The sequence below is a fragment of the Trematomus bernacchii genome, unplaced genomic scaffold, assembly GCF_902827165.1.
Source record: "Trematomus bernacchii unplaced genomic scaffold, fTreBer1.1, whole genome shotgun sequence".
Classification (NCBI taxonomy): Eukaryota; Metazoa; Chordata; class Actinopteri; order Perciformes; family Nototheniidae; genus Trematomus; species Trematomus bernacchii.
Genome location: NW_022987739.1, coordinates 5,201,955 through 5,229,820, shown reverse-complemented (window position 1 = coordinate 5,229,820; position 27,866 = coordinate 5,201,955). Strand labels below are relative to the sequence as shown.

The window sequence follows — 27,866 nt, the reverse complement described above, 5'->3', positions numbered from 1 at the left end:
ACGTACTCATTTTGTTTTTTATTTATTTATTACCTAAAAAAAGAAAATGTTCTATCACAAGTCACACTGAAATGTATTGCTTAAGAAAAAAAAATATATTCATATATTTTTTCATTTTTTACATTTTTTCATTTTTTATCTTTTTTTTTTCTTTTTTCCAGAAACACGTTTTGTTTCCATTATATTCCACCAAAAAAACAAAAGTTTTTTTTGGACACAAGCATCAGCTGCTGCTATGTCCCGACAACCTTCTCCCCAGCTTTTTTTAAAAATGCACAAAGAAATACATAATTCACAGTTACCATTTTGGTTTCATAAATTAATACAGTCACACATGTGCTACACCGGTCTAGAGCTAGAACATTGTAAATTGTATTCTTGGATCCTGTTATTTTCAATAGTTGGCTACAAGAAAGAACAGGCAACTCAAATGACGTGATCAGAATTCCACCAACATACTGTTTTTTATCCTCTCTGTATGCTTTTTTGTTTTGTTTCATCTTTTTGAGTTTCACACAGAAGTGAGGCACACACAGACTATATTTCATACATATGCAAAACAAACTTAAATAAAATTTGGGAGGGGCAAGGGATAAATTGTCCTTTTAATAATGTTGTATCCTAGGAAACAGGAAGTGCATGTAGTCTGGAGTCCTCAGAGGACTTTTCTTATTCAGGGTTGTTTCCTGCCATCTAAGTACTGTGGTGTAAACTTCCTCAGTTAACAAAAGTTAAACAGATTTGTAGCCTTTTGCAGCTTGTTGATGAGAGGACTGAGTATAGAGGGATGTGAGGTTAGGACAACGGAGACCAACAAGCATGGCAACACAATGAGGAAATGGGATGAAGGCCATGTTTGAGGAACAACACCAACTTTTGAATCGTTTTTGTTTCACTCAAACAAGCTTTACCCCTTAAATCTACAACTCTCATGGCTGTGAATACTACAGTCCTGTGTACCAACCAATGAAAACAAGCTTAAATCTGACACTGACACAGCAAGGGCAACATTTTAAGGCACAGAAGCCTTGACATAATAGAGACTCCACCAGCTAAAAGCACTAAACAACAGATGCCCAGTGTCCTCAGTGACAAAAATGGCGCCTTGATGACAACAAGTCCGACAATGATGCACACAGAAAGTTTAAAAACCAAAAAGAAAAAACATTCCCGCCCCCATTGTCCCCAAGTGTCTCATTTTTTTAGTGAAAGGTAAGGCCACTTAAAAAAAAAGTTGAGGTTCACCAAAAAGGTAATCTCTCACTGCAATCTGTGGGAGTGCAATTGTGGTAGGGTGGTCCATCGATCAGACAGACAGACAAAGAGACAGACCGGATGTTTCTCTGGGGTTTTGACGGACAGTACTGAGAATCCGCTGGTCTGTTAGTTCCCTGCCAGAGAACGTCCACACGAGCCTCGGTTGGCGTTCAGTTTGGGAGGAGGGGGGGGAGGTGGCTAGAAAGTTTGTCTGGGTCCTTGAGAGTCATGGGGGGTAAAACCAGCGCTCAGGGAGTGGGGAAAGAGTCAGCTGCTCTTTGCTCATGAAAATCATCTTCATTGTCTCACAACAGGAATGTTCAGTGCTGAGCAAGATGCGAGTCCACACTTAACTTCATCTGTTTTGGTTTTGCGTTTGTAATACTTAAGCAGGACACTGTTGCTCTAACATTGAAAAATTGAAAATTACAAAAACCTAACCAACAAAAGCAGCATTGTTTATTTTTCTTCACAATTTCATGCATGTTGTTAACCTTCATTCCCACAGCACCAGTATTTTTTTTCTTCCATCAATAGAAAAAAGATCACACTGCATGCAAATAAAAGTCACTTTTTCCTTTTTTTCATCTGAAGTCCTAATGTGTAGCAGCAGAATTGTGAAAGGCCTAACCTGATATGTTAACAGATGAACTGGTGGAGGCACTAGATCATGATGCTGGATACAGAGCCCACTTCTTTTCCCTCTTTTGCCAATGAAAAGATATTATGAGGACTTGCGGTACAGCAACAGAATTTGATGTTTCGGGATTTAAATTAGTGACCAATGCATTCACCGCAGCTGATCTTTGATTTTGAGAAACTATGGGGAGGACAACTTGGACAAAAACATAGGGTATTCTAAATCAATTTACACTAAAGTCACACGTACACACACACCCTCATAAACCTTTGCCAATTGTCACATTTATGTACACAAACAGTTACAAACCATCAACAAGTCCATTCAGGTCTGTAAGACACAAAGTGGGCTGGATGAAATGTATCTTTCAGTATAATTTGTTCTAAGTAGACGACTATAATTTGTGAATGAGCTAATGAATGATTAAATTAATGTATTTGTTGGCAATTCAACAACTTGACTAAAGCCACAAAGGGCTGCTGTTTTTTGAAAACAGCAGATAGGAGAAATAAAAAATAGATTTTTTTCCATATACATTTTAAAGATTTTTAAATCCTCTAAAGCACTTTCTGTTAATATTAATTTATTTAGTTTACTCATTAATCATTCCTATCGATACCCTATGTCACTGAGGTTGATATCAATACTTCCATATTCATTTCTTTTATCGATTTCAGGCCCCACCTCCTCCTCCTTGCACACTTTGACCAGCTGTTATAAATCAAGAAAATGTGCAAATCAACAACTACTTTGAACTGTTATATGAAAACCTGAATGCTTTGTGAACAATGCTACATATTTTTTGTTTATAAAATATAATAATATGTTTCAAAATGAAAAAAAAAGAAGGTTTAACCACCCCATAACAGGTAAAAAGTAGACTCTGGTTGGTGAGTTTTGAGATCAATAAGAATGCCCGTTGGAACAGTCCATAGTTTGGCAGTTCTGCCATGGAGGAAACACTGAGGCCTCCGGTGCTCCTGTTAGTTAGTCCAGTGTGGATCTCTTCATTGCTGTCCAGAGTGCGCTTCAAAAACAAAACGTAGAAACAAAAATCAGAAAAATACCCCCACCTAAAACCACCACCACCACCACCACCCACTGAATTCTGCTATGCTCAAGTACAGATATGGTCTGTAATCACACCTTAAAAAGTCTTGTACACTGTTAAGTCCGGTAGTTGCCTGTCCAAATCCACGAATCAAAAGAAAGTTCTCTTGTGGTCAACTGTGAAGGACCGGATGGGATTAAAGTACGCAGGGAGCTTTGTATTTCATCTGACGCCAGCTTTCCGCACAGTTCTGTGGCACCTCCTGCCAATCCAATCCATCAAAATATATCTCTAAGTAAATCCCAAGCAATGCTTTGCGAATCTTTTCCACAGCGTGTGGGATCAGACGCTTTTCAGGCCATGACGAACTCAGTCTTCAAGTCGGCTTTTACGTCGGGCTTCCACACGGAGTCGTCAAAGTCCAGGTCCATGGAGTCCTCGCTGGAGATGCTGCTGTTGCTGTTGCTGCGTCCCGCCTTCCGGTTGGGCAGCCACTGATACGGCGCGCGCTGGTCCCGCCTGGCCTTCCTGCGCAGGCGCTTCTGCTGCATCAACAGCTGCAGGCGCTCCACCTTGCAGCGAGTTGCGCGATTCTCAGTCTGACGAATACGGTCACCTGGACAAAGGAAGGGGAAAGATTGTCAGTCTAACCCTATTTGCATGTACACTGAGCATAATTAACAAAAAAAAAGGTTTTAAGGGCATTTATATGTGCATCAGTGTGTGTGTTCCTAGCAGGCAGCAGATAAAGCAACACATCCTTGACATTCCCTTGGCTCTGATACACACCATGTGCACAATGTAGAATTTCGTGCCTAACCTCCCCCACTGAGCATCATTAGCCCCCTCAGTGGCATTTCATCCCCTTATCGCTGAGTGGGAAGACCTTCAGACACAGAATCTCCTTGAGAACCAATAGCAGGGCCAAAACATGCAAACACAAGCCGGAGAGGACACATACGAATAGCTGCCTATCATATCTGCGCACATAATTGCAGATGACATGCCTCAGAGGCTGGATGTGCTGCTAAGTGCATTTCTAGCTGTTGATGTGCCTATAGGAGAATCAGGTCTCAAGGGAGACGCCTCGCATTGCACTGTGAATGCTTTCCTACAGTGGCCGAGTCAAGCCTAATTCCATTTATACTTATATTCGGAGGCTCGGAAGGAAGGAGAAGGCAACCACAATCTATTAGCCAGCACCATTAGTATCTGTCTGGGAATTAAATAATTAAATGATGGGCTAGAATGTCAATAAACCGAAGCACAGCGACCATCTCTGCCTCTGCTGCACACCAGAACACACACAAACACACACACTGACACTCAAATCCTCGTTGGAACACATGATGTATTCACACAAAAAAATATACACAATGTGTAGACTCCTGCACGCATACACACACACACACACACAGCTGCACACGCTCACAGGTGCACACGCTCACAGGTGCACGCACGCACAAACACAGCAGCAACAGCCGCAGTAGCTTTTAACGTGGATCGATGGCAAATTAAAAAGACCTATTGATTAAACCTTAGCTCTAGTGCAGCCATCCATCTCGGGCCCAGGACAACGCTATTGGCTTTCAATAGAAAATGCAAGCGAATGGAAATTGTAAGCGGAGAGAGAGACAGGGAGAGATTGGGTTTTTTCTGCTATTTTCTTTTCTTTATTATAGCTGTAGCTTCCCACTCTCAGCTCATTGATGCAACACCCCCCACCCCCGTTCATTCTCTATCTTTACCCCCACTCCTTTCACCCCGCACCCCCCTTTCTCCTCCTCCTCCTCCTCCTCCTCCGCCCTCCCCCAGCTCTTGCCCCATGTCTCCCCAGAGACAGCTAGGTGGGGCAGTGTGAAGAACGGGAAGCAGGAGGCGAGAGGAGAGGGGGGGGGGGTCGGGCCGGCGATGTGGGCTAAGGAATTCCTCCCTCAGGAGCGAGGGGGATAGAAAGGAAAAAAAAGGACGGAGGGAGAGGGTGGAGGGCAAAGGATCAGCCGTAGGTGGCAGTTTTCCGAAATCGATTGTGCCCTCCTCAGCTCTTCCCCCCCATCGGAATGAATTCCGGACTCTGTGTGGGCTTAATTTACCTCTTTCCCTCATTTGCTTATCGGATCGAGCAGGGCAGAGCCTTTTTTTCCAGCAATAAATATTCACCAGTGTCTGGCAGTGCATACTAAAGAACTAAACTGCCATCAAGCAGCCTTGATGCTGCTTTTTGAGAGAAGAGAGGAAGTGAAGAGTGACACCGAGTTGACAGAAAATAATACTTCTTCACATTACACTCACTACACACAGACCGGGTTTTTCCACTTCCTGCCAATGTGTTCTGACCCGATACAAACGTATGTGTGTGCATCCAGATGTCTTGTTCGTTGTATGTGAGGGCAGCCTGTCATCTCTTGAGAACAGGGGGTGTACCAAAAGGGGGGGGTCTCCTACATTAGAGCCATTGTTCCGCTGCCTCAGCTCCATGTGACATCCACACACGCTGCCGCAAGGCTTTGTTCCCCCTCCGGTCCTCCTTCTTCCCCTTCTTCCCCTTCTTCCCCTTATTCCCCTGCTCTCTCCAGCTACAAGCCAAACCGCCCCTCAGCTGTGTCGGAATATGGCAATGCACAATGAAATGGCACAAAGCCAAAACATGCCTACGTACAAAATCTGTTTGTCTGGTACAGTTTGCCTTCACACTGTCTCAGTTTGAATTAGCTCTTTATCTCACCAGGGTAGTCCACTCAATTATGATCTTGCTTTACAAAGAGGTTCATTTACCAGGACAACTCACCATTAAATGAGGCACACACACAAACACACCATAAAGGGAACTTCTTTTTTGAGAATGTGGAGCTACACTAAACTTGGTGTGTTTGTGTGTGTGTGTGTGTGTGTGTGTGTGTGTGTGTGTGTGGTCATTCATCAGCGTCACTTCCAAAGCCCTGGGCGGCTGGGCGGGACACAGCTGGCCACAAGGATCTCCAGACTATGTTTATGACGGTAGGACTATTATTAGGGCTGGCCAAGAAGAACAGACTATACACACACACAAATGCACACACTGGCCCAAAGTGGATGCAGAGACTACATTTTGATGTAAGTGCAATAACCTTGGAGGACCCAGAGAGAGTAAGAGACAGGGAATGAGAGGAGGAAATCCATGTCCGATATACAACCCAGATGTTTTCCAGGAAACACTCGGTGGAAGAAATCAAACGGCAGACAGGTCAAGGGCACAGAGAGGAAGGAAAGAGCAGTCTACCCTTTTCCTCCTCTCCTTTTAACCACTTCCCTTAATGTCAATCACACCAAATCTCCATCCTGAACTCTCCTCTGTGAAGACTTTGACACAGCGCCTGTAAATACACTGATCGCTGCAGAGAAAGCCAAAGAAAAACAGAGAGAGAGAAAGAAGGGGTGATCTATGAATAATCGATGCGTCAGTCAGTTTTCCTTGCCTTTGAGCCCGGCCCAGCAACACAGCAAGGACTGAGATAGGGAGCACAGGGTAGGGGGGGGAGGAGTGGGTGTGTGTAGGAGAAGCAGAGGATGGAGCTAGAGAGCAAGGGAGGAGGGCTGCAGTGTGCAGGACGCACGGGGAGATTAAACGGAGCTTCTCCTTTTATTGATTCTATAAAGATTGGCCTTCATTTGCAGTTGTCTTAGTGTTGTTGTTTGTTTGTTTGATAAGTCTTGTGATCTTGCAGAGAGAACATTGTGTTTGCTCAGCATCCAGGGAACCGGGGGAGAGAGGGAGGCGTGGACAGAGGGGAAGAGGTAGTGAAAGGGAGAGAGGAAGAACAGGACAGCAAATCACAATGCCGCAAAGTCAGCCTTTGTTTCCTCCAATGTTGCCAAGTCTCCATTTGATGGTTTATTGATATGGGCAAAACTAATATTGTAGTCATTATCAGTATTATCTACATATTGGTACGTGACAATATTGACAGTTACATTCACTGGAGAACATCTGTGGTCCAGAGGTGAAGGGGTTTAGTAAGTAGTAGTTCCACGGTGCATGATCTAAATGCACAGTACGAGTTGGGTAAAGACAGAAACTGATGGGTCTAAAACAATCAAATCATGGCGGTTCAATGCAAACAGGTAAACAACTCTATTGCCCCTTTCACACCAACGCGGTTCCCGTTCTAGCTCCGTGCTAGTGCTCTTCTGGTTCGGAATCGGTTTTTCTTTTCAGCCCCCGTTTTGTTCTAACCGCTCAGAGCCCGACTGGTGCTGCCGCGGCTGCGTCATGACGTCACCGTTTACGTCGCCGATTTTCTCCCCAACGGCGTCGAGTCGATGATCGTGTTGCTTTTAATCATACGAAGCCAGATGAAATTAAATAACTACTTCTCAACCCTTATACTTTTCTCCAGAGTGCCGTGGTTCATTGTTTATTAATGTGTTTCAGCGGCATTTACCGACCGCTGCCGTGCTGCCCGCTGTTTGGCATCACAACGCTGTTATTAAAGTTTCTCTGGTATAAAATGGGTGATGTTAGCATAGCAACCGAAGCTAAACTGACTATCTTGACTACTTGTTGCTATCCTATTGTGGCATAAACCGTTTTCTACGCCGGCACATTTTACCGGCGTATTTTTCATTATGATTCTACTTGTGATAGTCGGACATGACAACCTGTGCAGCCGATGTATTGATTCCATCCGATAGTTGCTATAATAAAAAACAAAACGTCTGCCTGCTCTCCACAATGATCAATGACAGCGAACGGATGGTCAAAGTAAGGTACAAATAAACAGAATCAAACTAAGCCTGGTTAGTGTTGCCTGACTTTAACAAGTGTGTGGTTGGGTTCTAGTCACTTTGCTCAGCGCTACTGCTTGTTACAACTTCCATTTGCCGCACTCGCCATTAAACTGTTATTGCTCAGGTTGAGCATTATGAACATTTTGACAGCCAGCGAAAGGGCATTGACAGCCCTGCAGGGACAAAAGCTATTCAATGACTTTTAGACTTCATTTGCATTCCCTCTCTCCCTCTCCTTGGCGACAAGGAAAGGGCACCTGATGTGCTTGGCTGGCTTTGCTAGATAGCTCTGTGCTGCACTGTGTCGCCGGGGTGTTCACGGAGCTACCGGTGCACGTGGGTGTGTCGCGACAAACCCCAGTGTGGAGAACTCGGCCTCAGCCAAGCAGGACAAGGTTTCATATACAGGACTCAATGAGGCCGTAGGATCTTTCCCTGCGTCTCCCTCGTTCTCCCATCTCCCTCCTCCTTCGGCTTTCCCCGTCCCCGCCGGCAGAAGCTAACATGACCTGACAAATCTAAAGAGGACAGCAAGGGATGTGGAAGGGGGTGCCGGAGAAGCTTTCAGAGCTAACTTTGCCCCTGCGTTGCCCCTCTCTGTGTTGAACTAAGGCAGCTGCAGTGGGAGTGGGACTAAAAGCCAGCCCTATAATCCAATAGCCCTCCCCATCTCTGACCCACAATGGCTCAGCCTGGTGCCCTGTATGCAGCCCCTGTCCCTGGCCCCTGCACAATGGGTTTGGCTGGGCAGGGGGCTGAAGGGCCAGAGGGGGGTGCCGGGGAGGTCCACCCTACTCAGTAAAGGAATTTAGCTAACAATCAGCCTGCCAGGCCACGCTAAAGCCCTCCTGTTCAAATCCAACTCGAGACTTGGGCTGACAAATCCCCTAACTCAGCAAAGCCATGAAACCAAGCAAGTAGACTTTAACCAGGAATTTGTCGGCCAGTGTGTGTGTGAGTACGTTCAAGCTTTTTATTTACGCTCGTCTTCTCCCCCTCGCACATGAACTTGCAGCGGAAAGGGTAAAGGCTCTCAGGAGACAGCCTAGCTATGTGACATTTTCGAGAGGCCGTTTCAACCCGAGTCCGACTGCACACACACATTTAGGCATAGGAGAAGCGCGGGTTCTTCCTATAGCTCAATGAAGACAGGTTTCTGTGAAGCAGAGTTAAGCCGCGGTGTTAAGTCCAGTAAGTCCTCCATCAGGTGTCGGCTGATAAGAGCGCTTAGTCATCGGCTTCCTCAGGACACCATGTGGACGGGATAGGCAAGCAGCCTCTGTCCACGCAAACACAACGACACACTCTTTGTCTCAGTGAGCTTAAGTGTGTTTGGTTGAACGGGTTACTCATTCACTTTCTGGAAGTGAACACTGCGGGCAGGAAGTTGGACGTAGGCAGTTAAGTCGGAAAAAGGACATTAGAGAGGCTATTACTTCAGCCATTCTTTCTTTCTTTTTACTGCCCTTGGTTAATCAGTGGGCCGTTGGTAGTCTGATGGACAGGATATAAACACCCATATGATGAATGCAGGCTTAGTGTTGTGGTCTTCCACGTCCTCCTCTCACTGCCCTCAGCCTCACAAAGCAAATTCTTTTCAGAGCTGCATTTCAGAATGAAATCTGTCGATTAAAAGGCCAAATGAACACAGACATTGTATTGATGCACAACACAGACATGGAAAGAGAGGGAGGAAGACACAGAGAGATGGATTTTTCAGACAAGGCTGTTTTTGGACAGCAAATGGGGGAAACAGCGGCGTGGGCTGCTGAGTGGAGACGAAGAGAGATGACATGAGTGGGAGAAGAGGGGAAGAGCGGGGGGGGGGGGCAATATGTAGGTGGGGGCAGTGAAGAAAAGGTTTTCCCTGAGTTTGCAAAATAAGCCTGTGTTATTCCAACTGTTCACTGAACACTTGTAAGGGCACCCAGGGTGACGCACAGGAATACTGGACATTCCCGGTCCATCTGTATTCAGCTGAAACTAAAACACTCCACTGTTTTGCATCTGAAGGTCACGACACCAGGGACAACGCTCGATCATGACAATAGCAATGTATGTGCTTGCTTTAAGAAACAAAAGAAAACATTAAACATTAATCCCTGTACTGCAGGACCCCTCCCTACCAGACGATTCAACAAAATCTACCAACAGCTCACCAAAGGCTAGCTCGATTTCCTCGACAGGAGATAAGGAGGCGGCAGAGGACAATGCTGTTTCTCTCAGCACAGCCAGGCTAACCTTACAACAGTGACTGAATCTTATCAGCTCTGGACATCTGTCTGACACTCCACATCCTGTGTCTCTGCAAGGAAAGGAGGTTTTAAAACACTAAAACCCAGTCCCTAAATGGTATCATCTGCACTACAGCACCTGCCCAGCCCTTGGGCACGGGTATGTCAGGGTGTGTCTGGGTTTGTCTGGCCCCAGCCCGTACATGTCCCAGCGGCAGACCTGCTGTTAAAAAAAGGCAGGTAAAATCACCAAAAGCCTAATCTAAATCTAAACATAGGGCTTGAAGGGGTAAACCTACTCCGCTTCCTGACAAGTGAAGCCTGACTGAACAGGTTTGGAGAAGCTTGTGTTGCATTACTAAGGAGACCCCCCCCCCCCCCCCCCCTCTCTCTTTCCCCCTCTGCTACAAAACCCAGGAGAGATATATGTATGACTGTTTTTGTTCTTTAATCTGACTGTTCTGTTCTTGCTTTGTCAGTATTTTAAAGATGAAAAAACGTGCTTGAACAACGAGGAAAAAAATAATCCCAACAGAAATGATAGCTAAACCATGTGAGCGATGGGAATAGAGACAGAAAGTATGACAATTATTCTTCACTAGGGTACAATGAAAGAGAAAAACTCAGTAAAATGACAATTTCTAGATTGAAGTCATTTCACACACACACACACACGGGAACAACTGCAGGACCATCTGCCTCAAGGGATGCACAATCATGCCATGTGTGTGTGAGTGTGTTTCTGTTGAGTTTCTGACATGTTCGCATGAGCAGTGGGAGTGTGGCGTGGAGTCACTCACCAGGGGGTTTGCACATGCGGATCTGGCTCTGGCACTGCACCAGCGGATGAAGAGTAGCAGGAGGGCTGATGGGGATGCTGGCGGGCACAGAGGTAGCTTTGGCAGAGAGGCCGGTCATGCCAGCAACCTGGGGGGAAGGAGGCGGTGAGGGGGAGGGTGTGGTGGGCGAACCACACCCGGTCTGGTAGCGGAGCTGGGTGAGGGAGGGGGGCATGCCCTGGTAGTGGCGCGTGGCGCTCAGGAGGTCGTTGAGGATCTGCAGGATGGTACCAATATCTCGTCTGGGACGCCCAGTGCTGTCCTGGCAGTTAGGGTGCAAAGTGCCTGAGAGAGGGAGGAAGATAAAGGAAAAGTGTTACAAGAGATTCGTTTAAAAAGAAATGTAAAACCTAAAAGTTGAAGATTTTAAGGCAAAAAAACCCGGAGGAGAATGACAGAGGAGAATGTGTTTTTGTGAAGCATGCAGGTTTAATAAAAGAGGCTTTCAGCTGGATCTCACTGTGCGCAGGGTTTTTGGATGAAGCAGCAATACATCTAAATGGCAGCTCAGTGTCCTCACCTGAAAAGGTCCCTGAGAAGACTCCGGGAGCGTGGTTGACAAAGCTCTCAATGATGGCGCCCGGTTTACGGGAGCGTGTTGAGGGACTGCTGCCGCTGCCGCTGCCGCTGCCGCTGGGGCTGTTGGGAGTGTTTGCGATGTTGGGGCTGTTTGGGCTGTTTGGGCTGTTGGGGATGTTGGGACTGTTGGTGTTGGGGATGTTGGGGCTGTTGGGGATATTGGGGCTGTTGGGGATGTTGGGGCTGTTGGGGCTGCAGTTAGCCTGGAAGAAAAAATAATAAATAGCATAAAGTGAGGCTCAGAGCATAGAGAAGCAGTGTAAAAAGAACACATTTGTACACAGTCACATCCTGTACTTTACATAAGCAGTTCATCAAATGACATTCATGCCTAACCTGTGAGCTGTTTCTTCTGACTTATAATGTATAGGATATAAGCTCTGTCCTGAGGAGACCTTCATGGGTTCAGTTAGTGACCTTTACATCAGGATGTACACTATTTGCACAATGTTAGTAGCCTATGCTGTGCTGGTTGATATAGGAAACCATGGAAAGCAGGAAACCTGAGCTTTCGACCTATAGCCCTAAAAAAAGCGAGGATATCTTGTTACCTCAAACCTGAGAAAGAGCAAACTAATCAACCCCGTTCCTTCACCTCAAATTCATGTCATCACTCAACTGACATGTGAACGTGAATTTGAAACCCAGCAAGGGTCTCTGTGTGTTTGTGTGAGAGTCTGTGTTTGTGTGCATGTGAAAGCCTAATGAGGAATAGCCATTTCCGTTTTTCTCCCTAATAAACTGGCCTGTGTTTCTGTTTTTCTTGTTGTGAACCATCTCTCCCACAAAGTCCACTGACATCTGGTTCTTATTTGCTTTCCATAGGCTGGAGCTCGGGGGAGGTGGAGAAAGTATAAACAGCTAATTTGGTTGTTGGAGACGGGTAAGTAAGTGTGTTTGTTCGAGCGTCTGGCTAGCTGTTCTTGGAGTTATTCAAAGTTAAACAAAGGGTTTCAAAGGTTAATGATCAATGGCTGACAACACTGAGGTCAATGATGATTAGTCTTCCCAGAAAACAAAAATCGACTATGATCGTTAAATCTGCCTCTGTTTGAATCTCTGTCTCTCAAGCTGTTCCTCTTCCCCCCCTTTTCCCGTACATCTCCTTGTGCAGAATGAGGTCATAGGGATGCTGTGCCCGTCCTAGTGTGTATATGTGTGTGTGTGTGTGTGTGTGTGTGGGCCTGTTTGTGTGCATTTGGGAACTCAGACTGCACTCCAGTGATGACTAAGTGCACTGTGGTTTGGACGCACACACACACACACCACGCGCAAACCTTTTCCAGACCCGAGTAAACCACGGGTTCACCTTCATGAGATCCCACTAATCTAATCAATTAAATGGAGGATGATTTAGTTGTGTGCATGGCCCTCGGGTCAAATAGCCATAACCCACCTCCTCCATTGTTCATTCATGAGAGGGCTAAGTGCCTTTGATGACATCAGCCGTGTCAGAGTTAAGCTTTCCAACCACTTTATTTGTAGAACGGTATATTAATGTGAGATTTTGCATGCTTGGAAGTTGACTGACAATGTTTTTGGAACTTACTTCAGGGCAGAGGATCGGGGCTACAGGGCTGGCCTGGCCCACGTCGGGGCTGGGTTGGCTTGAGGAAGGCTGTTGGTAGTGGTGGTGGTGACTATGGTGATGGGCTGGAGAGCGGAAATGACCTCCAGGGATGTTTGACGGACGAGGGGAGTGGGCTTGAGGAGGGGGAGTAGGGGGGCTACAGTGAGTGGAGGAGACCGACTGGTGGTACATGGGCGGGATGGGCTGGTTGTGTGTGGAGGGCAGCGGGAAGGATGGGGAGACTGGGGAAGAGGGGGGAGGCTGGGCCAAGTGGGGGCTGGGATGTGGATGATGCTGGTGGGAGTGCGGGTGAGGGTGGGGAACACGAGGCTGCCCGGTGGGCTGTCCCATCGCGGCGGTGTCGGCGTTGCCCCGGGTGATGACGTGTCTGTGCTGGAGCTGGGGGCCGCCGGACTGCTGCGCCGCCAACTGGAGCTGCACGAACATCATGTGATCGCCGACACGTAGCGCCAGGGTGAGGGGGGAGCGGCCGGACAGGAAGTCACTGACCTGCAGGTAGACAAAAGAGAATTTGAGTTAAGTTCATCCGCTTTTACAGGAACACCAACACAGCATTGCCAAGTGCCAAAAAATTAAATTTCAAAACATTCATGCTTAATTGGCGCAATGGTATTGCAAATTCAGTCTGCATCCAGATTGTGTACTTAAAGCCAAAGCATATTGACTTCCTCTTTTATAAATGAACAATCCGCGCCATGGTTGGCAGTTGAAATGCACACAACAGTGCTTTGAGCTCCCCCTCTCACAGAGACACCGACACACCACATTAGCCCATAATGAAATCAATCACTATTCTGTAACACTGGCCTATTTACATCTGTGGGGAGCAGTGGATGAGGAGACCTATTGGGAAACACACAAATAGCACCCACTCTCGCTCGCCTCCCACTGCCCCTCAGTCCCTTCTTAGTCAGCAGTGTCATTCAACTCGGAGACAGAGGCCACCCTTCTGTCTGGCCCGGGGCCTGAAAAATCAGTCCCACGTCCAGGAAATACACCCCGCCTGCCTCTCGAACACAGAATGGCCGATTGTCCGCGGCGGATCTGGAAGGGCTGCCCATTTCTGGAGCTCTGGCAACAACTAATAAGAGCCAAGTGTGGAGGCCTTCGCTGTCCCACCCGTGGCCCGGATGGACACACAAACACACACACAGGATTGCAGAGTTGTCACGACTTGGCCGGAGGATTCACACCAAACAACAAAAGTTCTCTTGTCCCCCTGACGCATGCCTGTGGCTCTGTTGCTGTGCATTGCTACTCTCTGCTTAAGCCTGTGCATGTGTAAGAGTGTTTATTCTCTTATGAGAGTCATACGGGGGTCAGAAAGCTTCTTTGGGTCTTGAAGACTCAGCCGTAATGACACCCCAGGTCTCCCCAAATAGAAGCAAACTGAAACAACCAGAGTGGCAAATACAAAGTGACGCCTCTGTCCAAAAAGGTTTCAACAACCCATAGTGCCTTTCAGTCCCCAGAGACTCACGAGGGAGGGGGAAACAGGAAGACCGGAGCAGCAGTGCAAAGCCACACAAGGGGGTGAGAGAGCACAAAGAGGACGGGAGATGGAGAGAAGGAATAATGACAAAGCTGAGAAAACAAGTAATAGAGACACACATACAAAGACGTCAAACAAGAGCAGAGGTCTCACTCCCCCTAGACCCTGCAGCCTTTGGAGTGTGCTTGTGAGAGGCTGGCCTGTAGTTAACCCTGTGAATCACCAGGCTCTGCCCTCCATCACTTCTCTCCCTTTTCTTCTGCTTACTTATTTCTCTATCGACCGCTGCCTCTCTGTTGCCAGGGTGACCTTTGCACGTTGGTATTGACATGGTGTGGAAGAGAAGATCGAGGGAGAAGAGAGGCAGGTGATAGGACGAGGGGGGTTGGGATGATCTGATGGCTGCTTTTCAACATGTAAATAATCAAAAGCTAAAGAGGCCGGGATCAGCATAAAGGATGCTCCAGGATAAACAGGAACCCAGTGTTAAGTCAGCCACTAATGGCGCATTTCCACTACACGGTCGGCCTCGGCCACACTCGGTACGGCTCGGTACGGCTTGGCCGCGTTGGGCCTTAACAGGGCCGACTCACTTCATGCTGCGCTTCCATTACAGTTTAGGAACTGGGGTAGTTACTATAGTAACGCAGTGTAGGCGGAGCCGTGACGTCATCTTCAATGAGAACCCCAGAAAAACAACACAGCCGTTAGCTGTTAGCACTCAGAGCTCACAGCTCCTTATATATGTTCAGAAACTCGACAAAAGTTAAACAAGTACACACCACAGACTGCCTGTGTCATGGTGAATACAGTCGCTGCTTTATTTATGTCTGTATAGGCCGTTGTTGTGAGTGTGGATGGTCGGAGCATATACTGCGTTAGCTTAGCCAATCTCCATCTAGAAAAACACGCATTTTAAAAGGTTTTTCGCCTGCCGTCTGTCTGCAGACTTGACAAAGCATTAATTCATGGTTTTTACTAACCGGTATCAGTATGTTGTTACTTCGGCATCATTTTGAAACGTGTATTACAATTAAATCATGGTCAAATATGTCCATCTTGTTGTAGTTCTAGCCCTCTTGCCAGCGCTCCTCTCTCTAGTTTAGCATACTCAGCCCGACTCAGCCCTGTTTGTTGGCCCCGATAGAACCACAATTTTCTAGGGCCAGAAAAGAGGTGAAAAAGTGGCCCCGCGCCGTGCCGCGCCGGAACTAGGCCTAGTGGAAGCACAACCAAAAAAGGGGACGGCACGACACGGCACGCTTAAAGCGAGCTCCGCGCTGCAGTGGAACTGCGCCATAATGGCCTGTTGATGGTCCAGTCCACACCCAGTATCACCCTGGGTGACGGCTTTCTTGAGAGCCGTCTCAGGTGCTACCTGAGACGGCTCTCAAGAAACTCTGTGCACAAAGACTAAGACAAGATGTATGGTTGTGTCTGTTTGAGGTCTCGGGGGGAGGAGGACCCCCAAAAGTGGGTGTGGGGGAGAGAAAGAAAGAGAAAAGGGAGGGGGTGGTAGGGATGCTGACTGTGTCTGTGACTGACAGCTGTCAAATAATGAGTCGGCAGTTTGCAAATCCGAAACACACACACACAAACGAACATGGTTACAAAGTCAGAGGCCCTGAGGGAGACCTTCAAGCCAGTGTTTAGTTAAAAGGAGGGAGAAATACTGCGGGGGCACCCCTGGGAAGTGAGTGTATATTTGTCTATGGTTCTGTTTCTACAATCTGACTGTGTCAACGTCCAGTTCACACCTGGCATCAGAGTCTGCTTTATGTTACTGCCTCTAATTGGATTTCACCTTCATGCTAACTTTTGATTTTAACAGTGAAGAAACTGTTTGGGCACTTTTACAATTTGTTATTTTGAGGTGGCTTATACACACTGTGTAGGAGTATCTTCTCCTACACAGGGTGGACATATTTGTGTTCACCCTGTGGAGATATGTTGAATCCTGCGGAGAATTCTTCCTTTTTCCTATGAAGCAATCATCTAAGACACCATTTAATGTCAAGTCTGAACAGGGCCTTTGCTTCATCCCTCTGTTCCTGTGTGTGTGTGAGAGAGAGAGAGAAAGTGAGAGAAGAAGGCCGACAGTGAGTGACAGCAGGAGAAACAGAGAGGAGGCTTGATTACTCTTATAATGACTGGTGTGGATTATTCAAAACCACCAAGATAAAATTCATGTACTCCTACTGAGTTCCCAACACCACATGGCAGGCTACAAATTAGCCTGCGAGAGAAGCAGGCTTTCTTATGGCCGTCTGTGCTGGTTTGCGTTTGAGACAGAAGACAGAGAAGGAGGGCCCCACTTTTGTTGCGTTAAGGCAGACAGAGAGAAACCAGCCATTCATTGTTCTCTTTCTGACGCAGCAGAGGGTATGCAAAGAGAAGAGGAGCTCACGCCTGAAGGACAAGGTGTGTTTGGCTGAAAACAGAAATGTGATAGACAGTGCCATGACAAAGTGACATGCAGGTGTTGATAAAGAGCTGTTCCACTTAATTACTTCTCTCACAACTGACCCCAGAGCAGGCGCCATCAACCATTTTGTTTTAGTTGTCCAGGAGGTTGTTTAGCAGAAGGCTTTGCTTGCTATGCAGTGATGGGGGAGAATATGATAAGGGGGGGGGGGGGGGGGGGGGGGGGAGATAGAGGAGGAAAAAAAAGGGGGTGCATGAGTGAGGAAGGGAGAAAGGATGGTGAGGGGGGGATGGGGGCGATGGGGGTAGGGTGTCAGAGTGGTGGTGGGTGATGAAATATTCAGTGAGAGTGTGCCTCTGGCTCCTTCCCTCTTTTTTTCTTTCGACATCTCTGGCTGACAGTTTTATTTATTGGGGTCCCTGTGGTTCAAGGAACTCATTTGCAGTCGTTCTTCCTTTGCACACTAAGCGAACTAAGGGAGGGAGATAAGGAGTGAGGGAGGAAGAAAGAGGCAGAGAGGCTGAGGGAGGGGGAGAGAGAGAGGGAAAGATAGAGAGCGCTGGCAGCACTGAGCTGACATTCATGAACAACTGAGCAGCTTTGTGCCAGAGAAAAGAGGATAGAGGATGGGGGGGCGGGACAGGAGGGTGGAGAGAGAGAGAGAGAGAGGGACGCCAATCTGGTTCCAACACAGCAGCTCACCTGTCCAACCGCCAGGTGAAGAGCAGCTTCAAAAGCCTGCTTATTAACCCGCCTATCGACCTATATGTTTTGAACGCACCAGGACACTATTGATAAGTCTCTGTGCGGACACAAACCGGCTAAAGATGCAATAACAGCTTCTCAAAAAAGGGAGAAGGGAAAAAAAATCAATCACTTGCATCATGCCCCAAATCCTAAACGCAGCCGGGGGGGGAGATAGGGGTCTGTAATACTGCTTGAAATCAAACAGAGGGGGCAAGAGAGGACCAGCTGGTCATCGCTGAATTTGATCGTCTGATTGAAGAGAAAGATGAGAATGGCAAAGTCCACGATGATCAGGTTTCATGCTCAAGCCACTCCTCACTCCTGCTGCTGCTGCTGTGCCAACAAGTGACCAGCTACACTGAGACTCACATGCTCATTCAAGCTTCTCAGCCCTGATGCGTTAGCTCCAATTTAAAGCAAGCAAACAGCAAAGAAAACCTCGTGTTCACTTGTGTGCCTGCTCTCACTCCACTGAATGCCTTTAATAACTTCCAAGGAATACAATGTAATCAGAAGGAGAGCATCATGACCAACATGTTCTGTACCCAGCTAGACAAATGCGTGGATACTTGTAAACACCAACAAAAAAAGTGGAAGAATCATTTTTGAGTAAGTGGGTACAGGCAAATGGAGGAGATGCAGAAGAGGAATAATGGAGGAAAGAATGGCCACTATGTCGTTCCTCAGTATGTTTTTGTATGACTTATTGGATCGACCTGGGTATTCTGACCCCTGCCTCTCAGTTACACCAGCAGCATATGTCTAATTGACTTCATTAGCCTTGGTGGTGGCTCTCAGATGTGACATTCCTGGCCTCCGTCCTCCCACACAGTCGCCCCAGTAGTCACGATGCCGGCAACTTGAATCTCAAAAGCTCAGCATCGCCAGGGAATGGAAAGAAATGACTGTCACGACTCAAATATGGAGAAATAATACTCCCCTGGCCGCTGAACGAGCAAACACAGACATTACAAATAGACGTTGCCACACACACACACACACACACACACACACACACACACACACACACACACACACATCTACACAATAGGACAATTAAATCCTCTGCAAAATCCGTCTATCCCTTGATTGCCCGACAACACACCTTGATTCAGCCCAGCAGCCCCCTCCCACAGTGCGTTTAAGCATCACAAAGGGGATTACACAGGTGCAAAAACACTTCGTGATCTGCTTATTAATGCAATTTCCAAGGCCAGGATTTGCATGAAGAGGGAAGTGAATAGACCTTTAGATCAGCATTGTCTTGTATTCCATACACGGGTTGATTTACACATCCAGCAACAAATTAATTTCTGTAGCTTTCATTTAGGTAACAAAAAAACAAATTACCATTCCAAAGAGCAAAGACTCCCTCTCTCTTATACGGCATGCATATAAAAAGCCTTAATTTCAACAGCGCTGGGAAGGAGGAGGGAACTGCATGCTTAAAAAGGGGGACGCTCCGCTCATATTGACCGACATACTGACTCAAGTCATTTTTAAAATTCCTTGCACTCCTAAATCCTCAATACAATTACTCTCCAATGATTTCCAGTAGTGTCAATCCTGCTGATTAACTAGCATCTAGATAAAGGTGGTCTACAGGGTGCAGCGCTGGAAAAAGAAACATATTGACCATCTGCATTGAGCCGTTTCACACAGTCACGTGCGTGCACACAGACATGCACAGGTACGCAGTTGATTGTACATACACACACACACAGTCTCCATAATCTGCCGTTTCTAGTGGTAAGCCAAATGTTGATTTCCTTTCTTCCATTAGATTCTCGTCTTTCAACTGTGGGTTATCCAAGCGTATGAGCTCATCCTCCCCATTACCTCCAACCTACAGAACTTGCACACATGCATCGACTCGACATGTTACAGAATAACTTGTGCAAAGCTCTCCCTTTCTTTTCCCTCCTGAGGGAGACTGAGTGTGAGGAAATGAGGTGAGGGTGACCCAGGGGTGACTCCTCACAGATTGTAAATTCCTACTTTTTTTTTTTCCCCCCCCCATCTGCCCGCTTCCAGGCACAATGACAAAACTGTGCCATATTGTTGCTTGTCGTACCTAGATGAAGAATAGGAGGAGGGGAGTGGAGCTGCTGGTCGGCGGGAGGAAGAAAAGTAGAGCAGATACGTGACGGCGTATTCCGCGGGGACATATGGGATGGCAACACACAGCCTCCTCCCAAAGCAATCTGTGTTAGTGTTCAAGGCAGAATTTGTCAATCTGCAGCCCGCTGAGCCTCGCTCCGGCTTGAGATTGATTTTGAAAACCTGTATGCACCACTGTAGCTGCACTCAATTGGGTATAGCTGACGCCCATGGATGTATGAAGGATAAAAGGGGTTTGTGGGGGAGAAACAAACCTAAAAGGGTGACCCTCAATCATTGTTGTGTGTTTGAGGGTTTGTCAGCTGGGCAGGTTTGGTGCTCATGCTTTAAGACAGGAACAAAGAGGTGGCTGCATGGGGGAAGGGTAACGGGGGGATGGTAAGGGTGATGCCTGCCTGCCTGGTTGGCTTTTATACTAACATCAATGTGCATCAATGAGCAAATAGTCCCTGTGTGCTAAGAGGGACACATAATCCTTTTTCTTTCTGTCAAATACAGAGATCAATAGATGGAGAGCTGATGTCACTGTCTATGGCCAGAAAATCATGAATATTGCTTTCATTTCCTTTTCACTGCTTGTCTTCTGCATATACATTCATTTTACTACCGGGATCAGACATTTTCTCATTCTCTGAACTCAATCCTCTTAAATATATCCTTTCAATTCTGGTGTGTGTGTCCGTCCGTGCATCACTGTATGTGTAAGCTGAACACACAGCCTCTATTTAGCAGACAGAATGAGAGGAGAGTAGTGCAGGCAACTGTATTTTGATGGGTTGTCAGAAGGCAGTGGCTTAATACAGCTTAGATGTCGTGCAAAAAGTGTAGTGAGATGACAGAGGAGGAATTAAGGCAGGCTGGGATTGTCCTTGCTGAAGAAGTCAGCCATCACGGTCAAATAGAAGCAGCTAGCCGGACTTGCAGACCACAGCACATTTAAATTATAGGGCCCTAGGAGAGCTGTTAAGCAGAAACAAGAGAGCGAGAAGGAGGAAAAGGGGGGGGGGACGTAGCGAAGGAAAGAAAATCCCATTTCGATAATTGCCGGGGCTCCATTTCCATAAAACATTTTCTATCTTACTCGCTCCACAAAAGTCTGAAACAGCCCTGCAAGCTGTCATGTTCTGCTTGGTTGGCTAGCTAGCTGCTAGCTGTGAACTCACCCAGAATCCTGATAAAGGATCAGGCAGAAGGCGATCCGCTCAGCCCTGTCTTCCTTGAATACACACACACACACACACACACACACACACACACACACACACACACACACACACACACACACACCACACACACACACACACACACACACACACACACACACACACACACACACACACACCACACACAACACACACACACACACACACACACACACCACACACACACACACACACACACACACACACACACACACACACACACACACACACACACCACACACACACACACACACACACACACACACACACACACACACACACACACACACACACTACACACACACACACACACACACACACACATCACACACACACACACACACACACACACACACACACACACACACATCACACACACACACACACACACACACACACACACACACACACACACACACACACACACACACACACAACACACCACACACACACACACACACACACACACACACACACACACACACACACACACACACACACACACACACACACACACACACACTTCCTGGCAAAAACACCCGATCTGGAAGTGAGACCTCACACATGAAGAAAATGAAGGTGGGTGGAGGGGGTGAGGGGTTCATACCCGCTTCTTCCAAGTACTGCCTCAACCGCCCAACATCTCCCCCAGGCTATTTTTGGGTGTATGGGCATATCAGTTATCATGTCAGACACTTTTAAGAGCTAAGTGCATTGATTGATTTTTGATAGCCCCAGAGTTAGGGGGGGGAGAGGAAATGAAGGAAAGCTTTTGTATTCCTATTTTCTAATCTTACTCAGATCCTTAATCTCTCTGCAATCTATATCAGTCCATTCCGCTTCATGAATAATAAAAAGGAATCAATTTCTCTGGATAAAAAACACACTAAAGCAGCTTTGTGCTTTTTTTGGGTAACCTTTACCCTGCTTTCCGCCTTGCCCTGCCCTTCATTCTCTCCATCCCCACTGCAGCATTGCAATTAATATCCCATAAATTTGATTGCAACAGTAATGCACTGTCAGAAATTCATAGGAAATAGCAAGAATGTGACTCATGATGAATCACACCGTAATAGGAAGAACACAGGAAGAAAGGCAAAGTGAGAAATATCCTCTGCCTCTGGTGAAAATGACGTTCACTTGTGGCTGCCCAGCAAAGGCGTACTAAATGGTGGCCAAGGCTTGATTCCAGCCCACTACCACTCCGACACACACACACACACACATCCAGTAACAGCCCCACGTTCACTTAGACACACCTACACACATGCAATCATCTGCTGTCAGTGCTACGAGGCGCATGCTGAGTTCACACACACGCAACAAGGCCAGGATTTCCTCCAGAAAATGATCAGCAGGGAATGAAGCCATACCAAACCACACTATCTCCTATCAGCCCACTTCCTTAATATATAGTACAATTCCTTAGACAAATGCATCATTCATTTCACAATCTTGTGCTGTTTTGACATCAGTTGTCAGCGCATCACTGGTGCACTTACGTACATCTCAGTGTTGCCCAACGCTACAAAAGGAAGTGGTGTGAGTCAGTCAGTCAGCTGCAGAGTGTTTCATACGTCACACTGTTGCCTATGTGCATTCAGCCTTATCGCCTCACTCACGCTCTCTCTGCGGCCAGCACTGAGTACTCTCTGCCTTTTCTCTTTACTCTCACTATTGATCATTTCTGTGAGTCATGCCGAACTGACTCAAATGCATACTGTATTTCAGCAGAGCCGTTTCACTGTAAGTAGAGAGAGCAGGCCCCACTCAGGCTATATGTGAAAACTGGGCTTCCAGGAACCCTGTGCTAATAGTGAGAGAAGGCTGCCATCTGATGATCCAGCACTATGCTTATGAGTGAGTGTGACTACACTCAATCTCAATGCAGCCACAGCAAACTTCCTGGAAACTTGCCTCTGCATGTGTGTTAGAATGTGTGTTAGAGCATGAAATACAGGAGGAGTGGAGAGAGGTTACAGATAAAGGTATACACAGAGAGGTGCAAGTGAGTGTTGTGTGCTGGTCCTCTCAGCAGCTTACAAATAAGCCTTTCTTGTGTGGTGTCCGCCCCGGCTTCCTGCAGCGGCGTGCACACACATACACGCTATCACAGATGTTACTAGGATACAAGGGGTGTTGCTGCTTATTATATCCTAACAGCTCACACTGGATGTCTAGCTTGGCTTGGCTTGTTTAAGAGGCTGAGATTAGACAAGCAAAGAGGCTTGTGCTTGTGCAGCCTGCTCATCTCGTCTCTTCCTCTCAGTCCCTGTGTTGTTCTGGACTTAACCAAAGCTACAAACTCCCATATCCCATGCAAACACACAAGGCTTAAAAGCTCTCTCTAGATTGCAACCATGGTAGGATACTAAACATTATTGCAGTATCAACACATGGAAACATTCTCTTACCTGAGTTTCAGTTAGACTCTCCAGGGCTTGCATTACGGACTGTTCGGGTCTTGATGCTTGAGACTGCAGAGAGAGGAAAATAATTTACAATTAATTAAACAATCAATCAATTATAATGAACCAAATATGAGAAGACATCAATTATGTAAAGTAATAAATATGCAAAACTGCAAACTAAATAAAATCACAGCCAGGTGAGCCTTACCATTAATCCTGCTTCGACGGTTGGTACAAGTGTTAACTTGCTCCCATCAGAGATACCTAGATCCTGGAGTTTGCCTGAACTTAGTCGCCTGCAGGGTTAGAGAGAGCATGATAATTAGACAGGCTGACAATATCTTCTCTCTTCAGACACACAAATAGCCTTCAGACAGGGGGGCAGACAGAATCCAAAACTAGTTTGGAAAAGAGCCGTGGGTGAAAGCTCCATGAAAGAGAAGTATTGATTGGGCTGTCATATTTCAATTTCGAGTATAGTGGAGCTTGACAACCTCTCGCAGTGCATATCTGGCCCCACTGCCACTTGCGTAAGTGGAGGTAAGTATTTTTCTTTTGCCATTTTGAGTTGTACAAATGAGGAGCAGAAACTATGAAACCAGAATCCTTTAAGAGTTATGAGAAAAGATAAACGGCACGACATGCAGCTATTATTGACATTGCAAGTCTACTCAATTCTTTATTGAGCTGTATTATGATGGCTTTCTCTGTGATTTTGAAGAAAGCTGATACGCAATACATTCCCAGGGCTTCACTATTTAATGTTGGTGCAGAGCAGGAATGTGTGCTCCACAATGGAGGAAATAGTATTTTCTTGCAGGTCACGAAGCACCAACACCACACACACGTCTGACTGACTGCCTCGATTAGTTTAGTGAAGGTTTTTTAGGACAGCCTGCTGTACATGCATGACCCAAATCTCACCCCATGCAACTGAACAAAGACCCTCAGCAAAGATGTGCTGTAAGTCTACAGTTTGGGAAACAGGGGGGGATTGAAAAGGGGGTTTCGGGTTTTAAAGGATGATGTGATTTATTGGGTGATTACAATGGGTGGGAGGGGAAGGGGTCTGAAAAACAATGCCGACTGTTTGCATGTACTAAAACCCACCTCTCTTTTTTTGCATAACACCACCTGCACTGTTGTCATCTCATTTAACCTGAGCATGGTTAATTTGGGAACCGCCTAATACTGTAGGTTTTGGTAATTTCTGAATGATAAAGGGTTTGCCTCAGCATGCAGTGCCTTCCTGTGCCATTATCAGCAGCCCATACCTCTCAGAAAGAAAGAAAGAGTTTCTGCTTCCAAAGCTACCAGCTATTACCATGTAACACTTACATTTACACCCAAGAACAGGATACACCCACCTCCCATTGTACAGTAACAAGTCAACTGTAAACAATACATTGTACTGCATATGCCTGTGCTGCAGCAGAGTAAATAAATTACAGACTAGCAAGTCCGTGTGACTTCACTCATTAATGTTTAACATGTTTGATTCCCTCAGCATTAGTAATTCAGTCAGGCTTCAGTATTTATAATGAAGGAGGCATGAATCAATGCAAGTCTGCAGATCGCCTCGTCGATACTGTTCCAGTGACCGGTGCGTCCCGTATGCGTAATTCCAATACTGTGCGTCCCGATGGTCAGTGGTTTTCCTTGAATGTATTGATGACCAAAAGCAGCCAAGGTTGTCTCTGAGGCCCCCAGGAGCTCGGCCACGCATAAATCCGAAGTATAGATTAAAGCATATCACTGCAGGCCCGGGGGGTGCACGCACCTAAAGTCGGTTTACTCGCATTATAAACTGCGGATAACAATGTGGCTCATGATGTCAGCGTTTACTACCGCTACACACTCGGGACACAAGTGTAAATGTTAAGACGATTAAGAACCATGCATAAAAAGGGTACCATTTTTAGAGTAAATACATTATATTATATTATATTATATGTCCGGTGTACTCACGTTTCTTTGTGCAGCAGAGCGAGTCTCTCTCTTGGTACTTTGAGTCTTTGCGACAGCCTCCTCTTCAGTCCATCCACGGTCTCCTCCTGGGGCAGGGACAGTTCGAAGCGTGTGCCGGTGGTGGAGTGGATGTACAGATTCATGGAGGGCTCAGTCGGGACGGCCTCGCAGGACGAAGCCCCGCGGCTGGTGCAGCTCCGGGCGCTGGGGTGCTGGTCCATCCGATAACCTGTAGTCAGGGAGGGGGAGACAAGACGAGCAGAGCCGGGTATGAAGCGGGTGAGGAGGAGAAGGGTGACGCAGATCCTCCGCTCCGACTACCGTCCCTTGTTCTGCTCGCAAATCAAAGGCAGCATTCAGGGAGCTTTCTCTCTTTCTTTCACTCGCTCTCCAAGAGTCACAATAAAACCCGGTCCGTATTCTCTCTCGTCGGTATCATGAGAATATTCCCACAGGAAAGTCTACTATGCTTTTCTCTTTGTTTGATCGTTTTCTTTGTTGCAAGCAAAAGTCTTCCTATATGCTACAGATATGTGTAAATGCCAGGCAGAAACGCAAGTATGTTGTCAGCAAAAACACGCCACGGTTACCTTTACAACTAAAACTAGGAGGACTAGTAAAAAAAGAATATAAATCCCTCGCAGTGTTTTGTCTGCTTTTACAAGCTTTGTATGAGAAAACAAACGGTCCGTGTTCTGCAAAGCCTCATATGGTTAGTTGTGAGAGGCTCTTCGCTGCGCACTCCTACCCACCGCAGCTCCAGTGAAATATCGACAATGAACAGTCACAAAGTATCCCACTTCCACCATCGATACAAATACGCAGACAGACCAGCCAATCACAGCAGAGCTAGTTCAGGACGCTGCGAATTTCAGCCAATAGAGAGACGAGATTCACACCCACGTGGAGGGCAGGCGAGTTTATGCCATTCATAATAAATTACAGGATAGAACAAAATATGAGACCATACCACGGTAGCATATCGCAACACTATTGAAGTGATACGTACATGCAAATTAAACATTGGACAGAGTTTTCCCTACAGAAAGTAGAGTGCCATATTATTAGGCTACATATGCCAGTAACTGTTTCAAAAAGTACATGTAAAGGCTAATGTCCAAATATGAAACATGACATGATTATTCTGCATGTTTCAACATACCATACACACTTGCCACAAGCTCATGTCTTCCATTTTGATATGGCCAGATTACAAAACTGAGCAAAGAAAACCAACACTTGCACACAAAGAGGGACAAATAGGACCATGCAGGTATTTAGTTCACCTCCACGCATTCATCCAAAACAAGTAGGGGCTTTAACATAACATAGAAAATACTCGGTCGCCACCCAGTGGTCAAGGAATGAACTTTACCAATCAAAACTTAAGTGATTCATACTTTAGACTTTTTGCAATGGTAGAGTTTTGCAAGATCTGCTATAAATATGAATTTACTTTGGGTTGCTCTTGGCTCAATCATAAAGAGTAATTATGAAACTCTTAGCATGGCTGTCAATATAATTTATCAGGTTTCTAATTTGCTTCGAAAAAGACAACAGCAGCAACGACTTGCTGTCAGGTACTAATTATAATGTACAGTAACGGTGACATTCTTGTGTCGTCGATACTGGCCTTATTAAGTTAATCATGTCCACAGCATTTACATGGAAGGTGGCTCATCCAATCACTTGACAACATGCTTTTATCGATCCGCGATTGACTGGTTCTCTCAAATCAATTTCTCAACCCACCAACACAATGGGCTACAGCCTGCGTCAAACTTGTCGACATTACAGATTACATGCATACAATGACAGACTTCACATTGAAGTGTACTCACCAACTATCTTGGCGAGAACTTTAAAGCTTCGCGTTAAAGTGTGTTGTGTTCCAGTATGTTCCCCCAGCTTTGGAATGTAAAATAAACCCAAACAGAGGTAAAACTCCAAACTCCTGTCCTGAATATCCACAAGGTTTTCCTCAGTAATTCTCCGGTAGGCTCTTCAGTGTGCCTCGTTGTACGCGGCGGACCGGGAGACTTCGGACCAATAGAGGTTGCAGTAATGTCCTGAGATGCCTCGGAGTGTAGTTAGTACACCGGCGTCTTCCTTGGTAATGAGCACAGTCGGGAAGGTGAGACACTTCTTAGCACACACTTGTCGGATAGGGGTGGAGAGAAGTGTTCTCTGTATGTCAGCATGTGTTTTAAGGTGGCCTCGCTTCGCAGTAACCGCCTCTATTTCCCAACGTGTTCCCGTCGTTGGGAAAGAATGTGCCTACGCAAAGCTCCAACAGATAAAGATGTCCATCTGTGTCAGTGGTTCTCTGAACGCCAGGAAAGACTTTTAACCATGCAATATACCTAAATAGAGAATACTCTCTGTCACGCCGTTCTCTACCACCTTAAAAATAATTACTGAAAAGACTGCTTTGGCGATATGAGGGGTGTAACCACCAGTCTCTGACGACATAGAGAAATGTCACCGGGCAACAGAGCAGGTAAACAGGCTCCATGGATACGAGGGCACGTACACCGATAAA

The 27,866-nt window shown here is 46.5% G+C and overlaps 1 protein-coding gene across 1 annotated transcript; it reads right to left on the bottom strand.

Moving 5' to 3' along the window:
- Positions 1-27,494, bottom strand: midn (midnolin). Its single transcript, XM_034146689.1, is given in 9 exon segments — positions 1-3,564; positions 10,750-11,073; positions 11,309-11,431; positions 11,434-11,550; positions 13,264-13,447; positions 23,360-23,422; positions 23,565-23,652; positions 25,325-25,553; positions 27,166-27,494. Coding segments are annotated over 8 exon segments (1,383 nt in total). The 5' UTR covers positions 25,546-25,553; positions 27,166-27,494; the 3' UTR covers positions 1-3,301.
- Between the last annotated feature and the right edge of the window lie 372 nt (positions 27,495-27,866).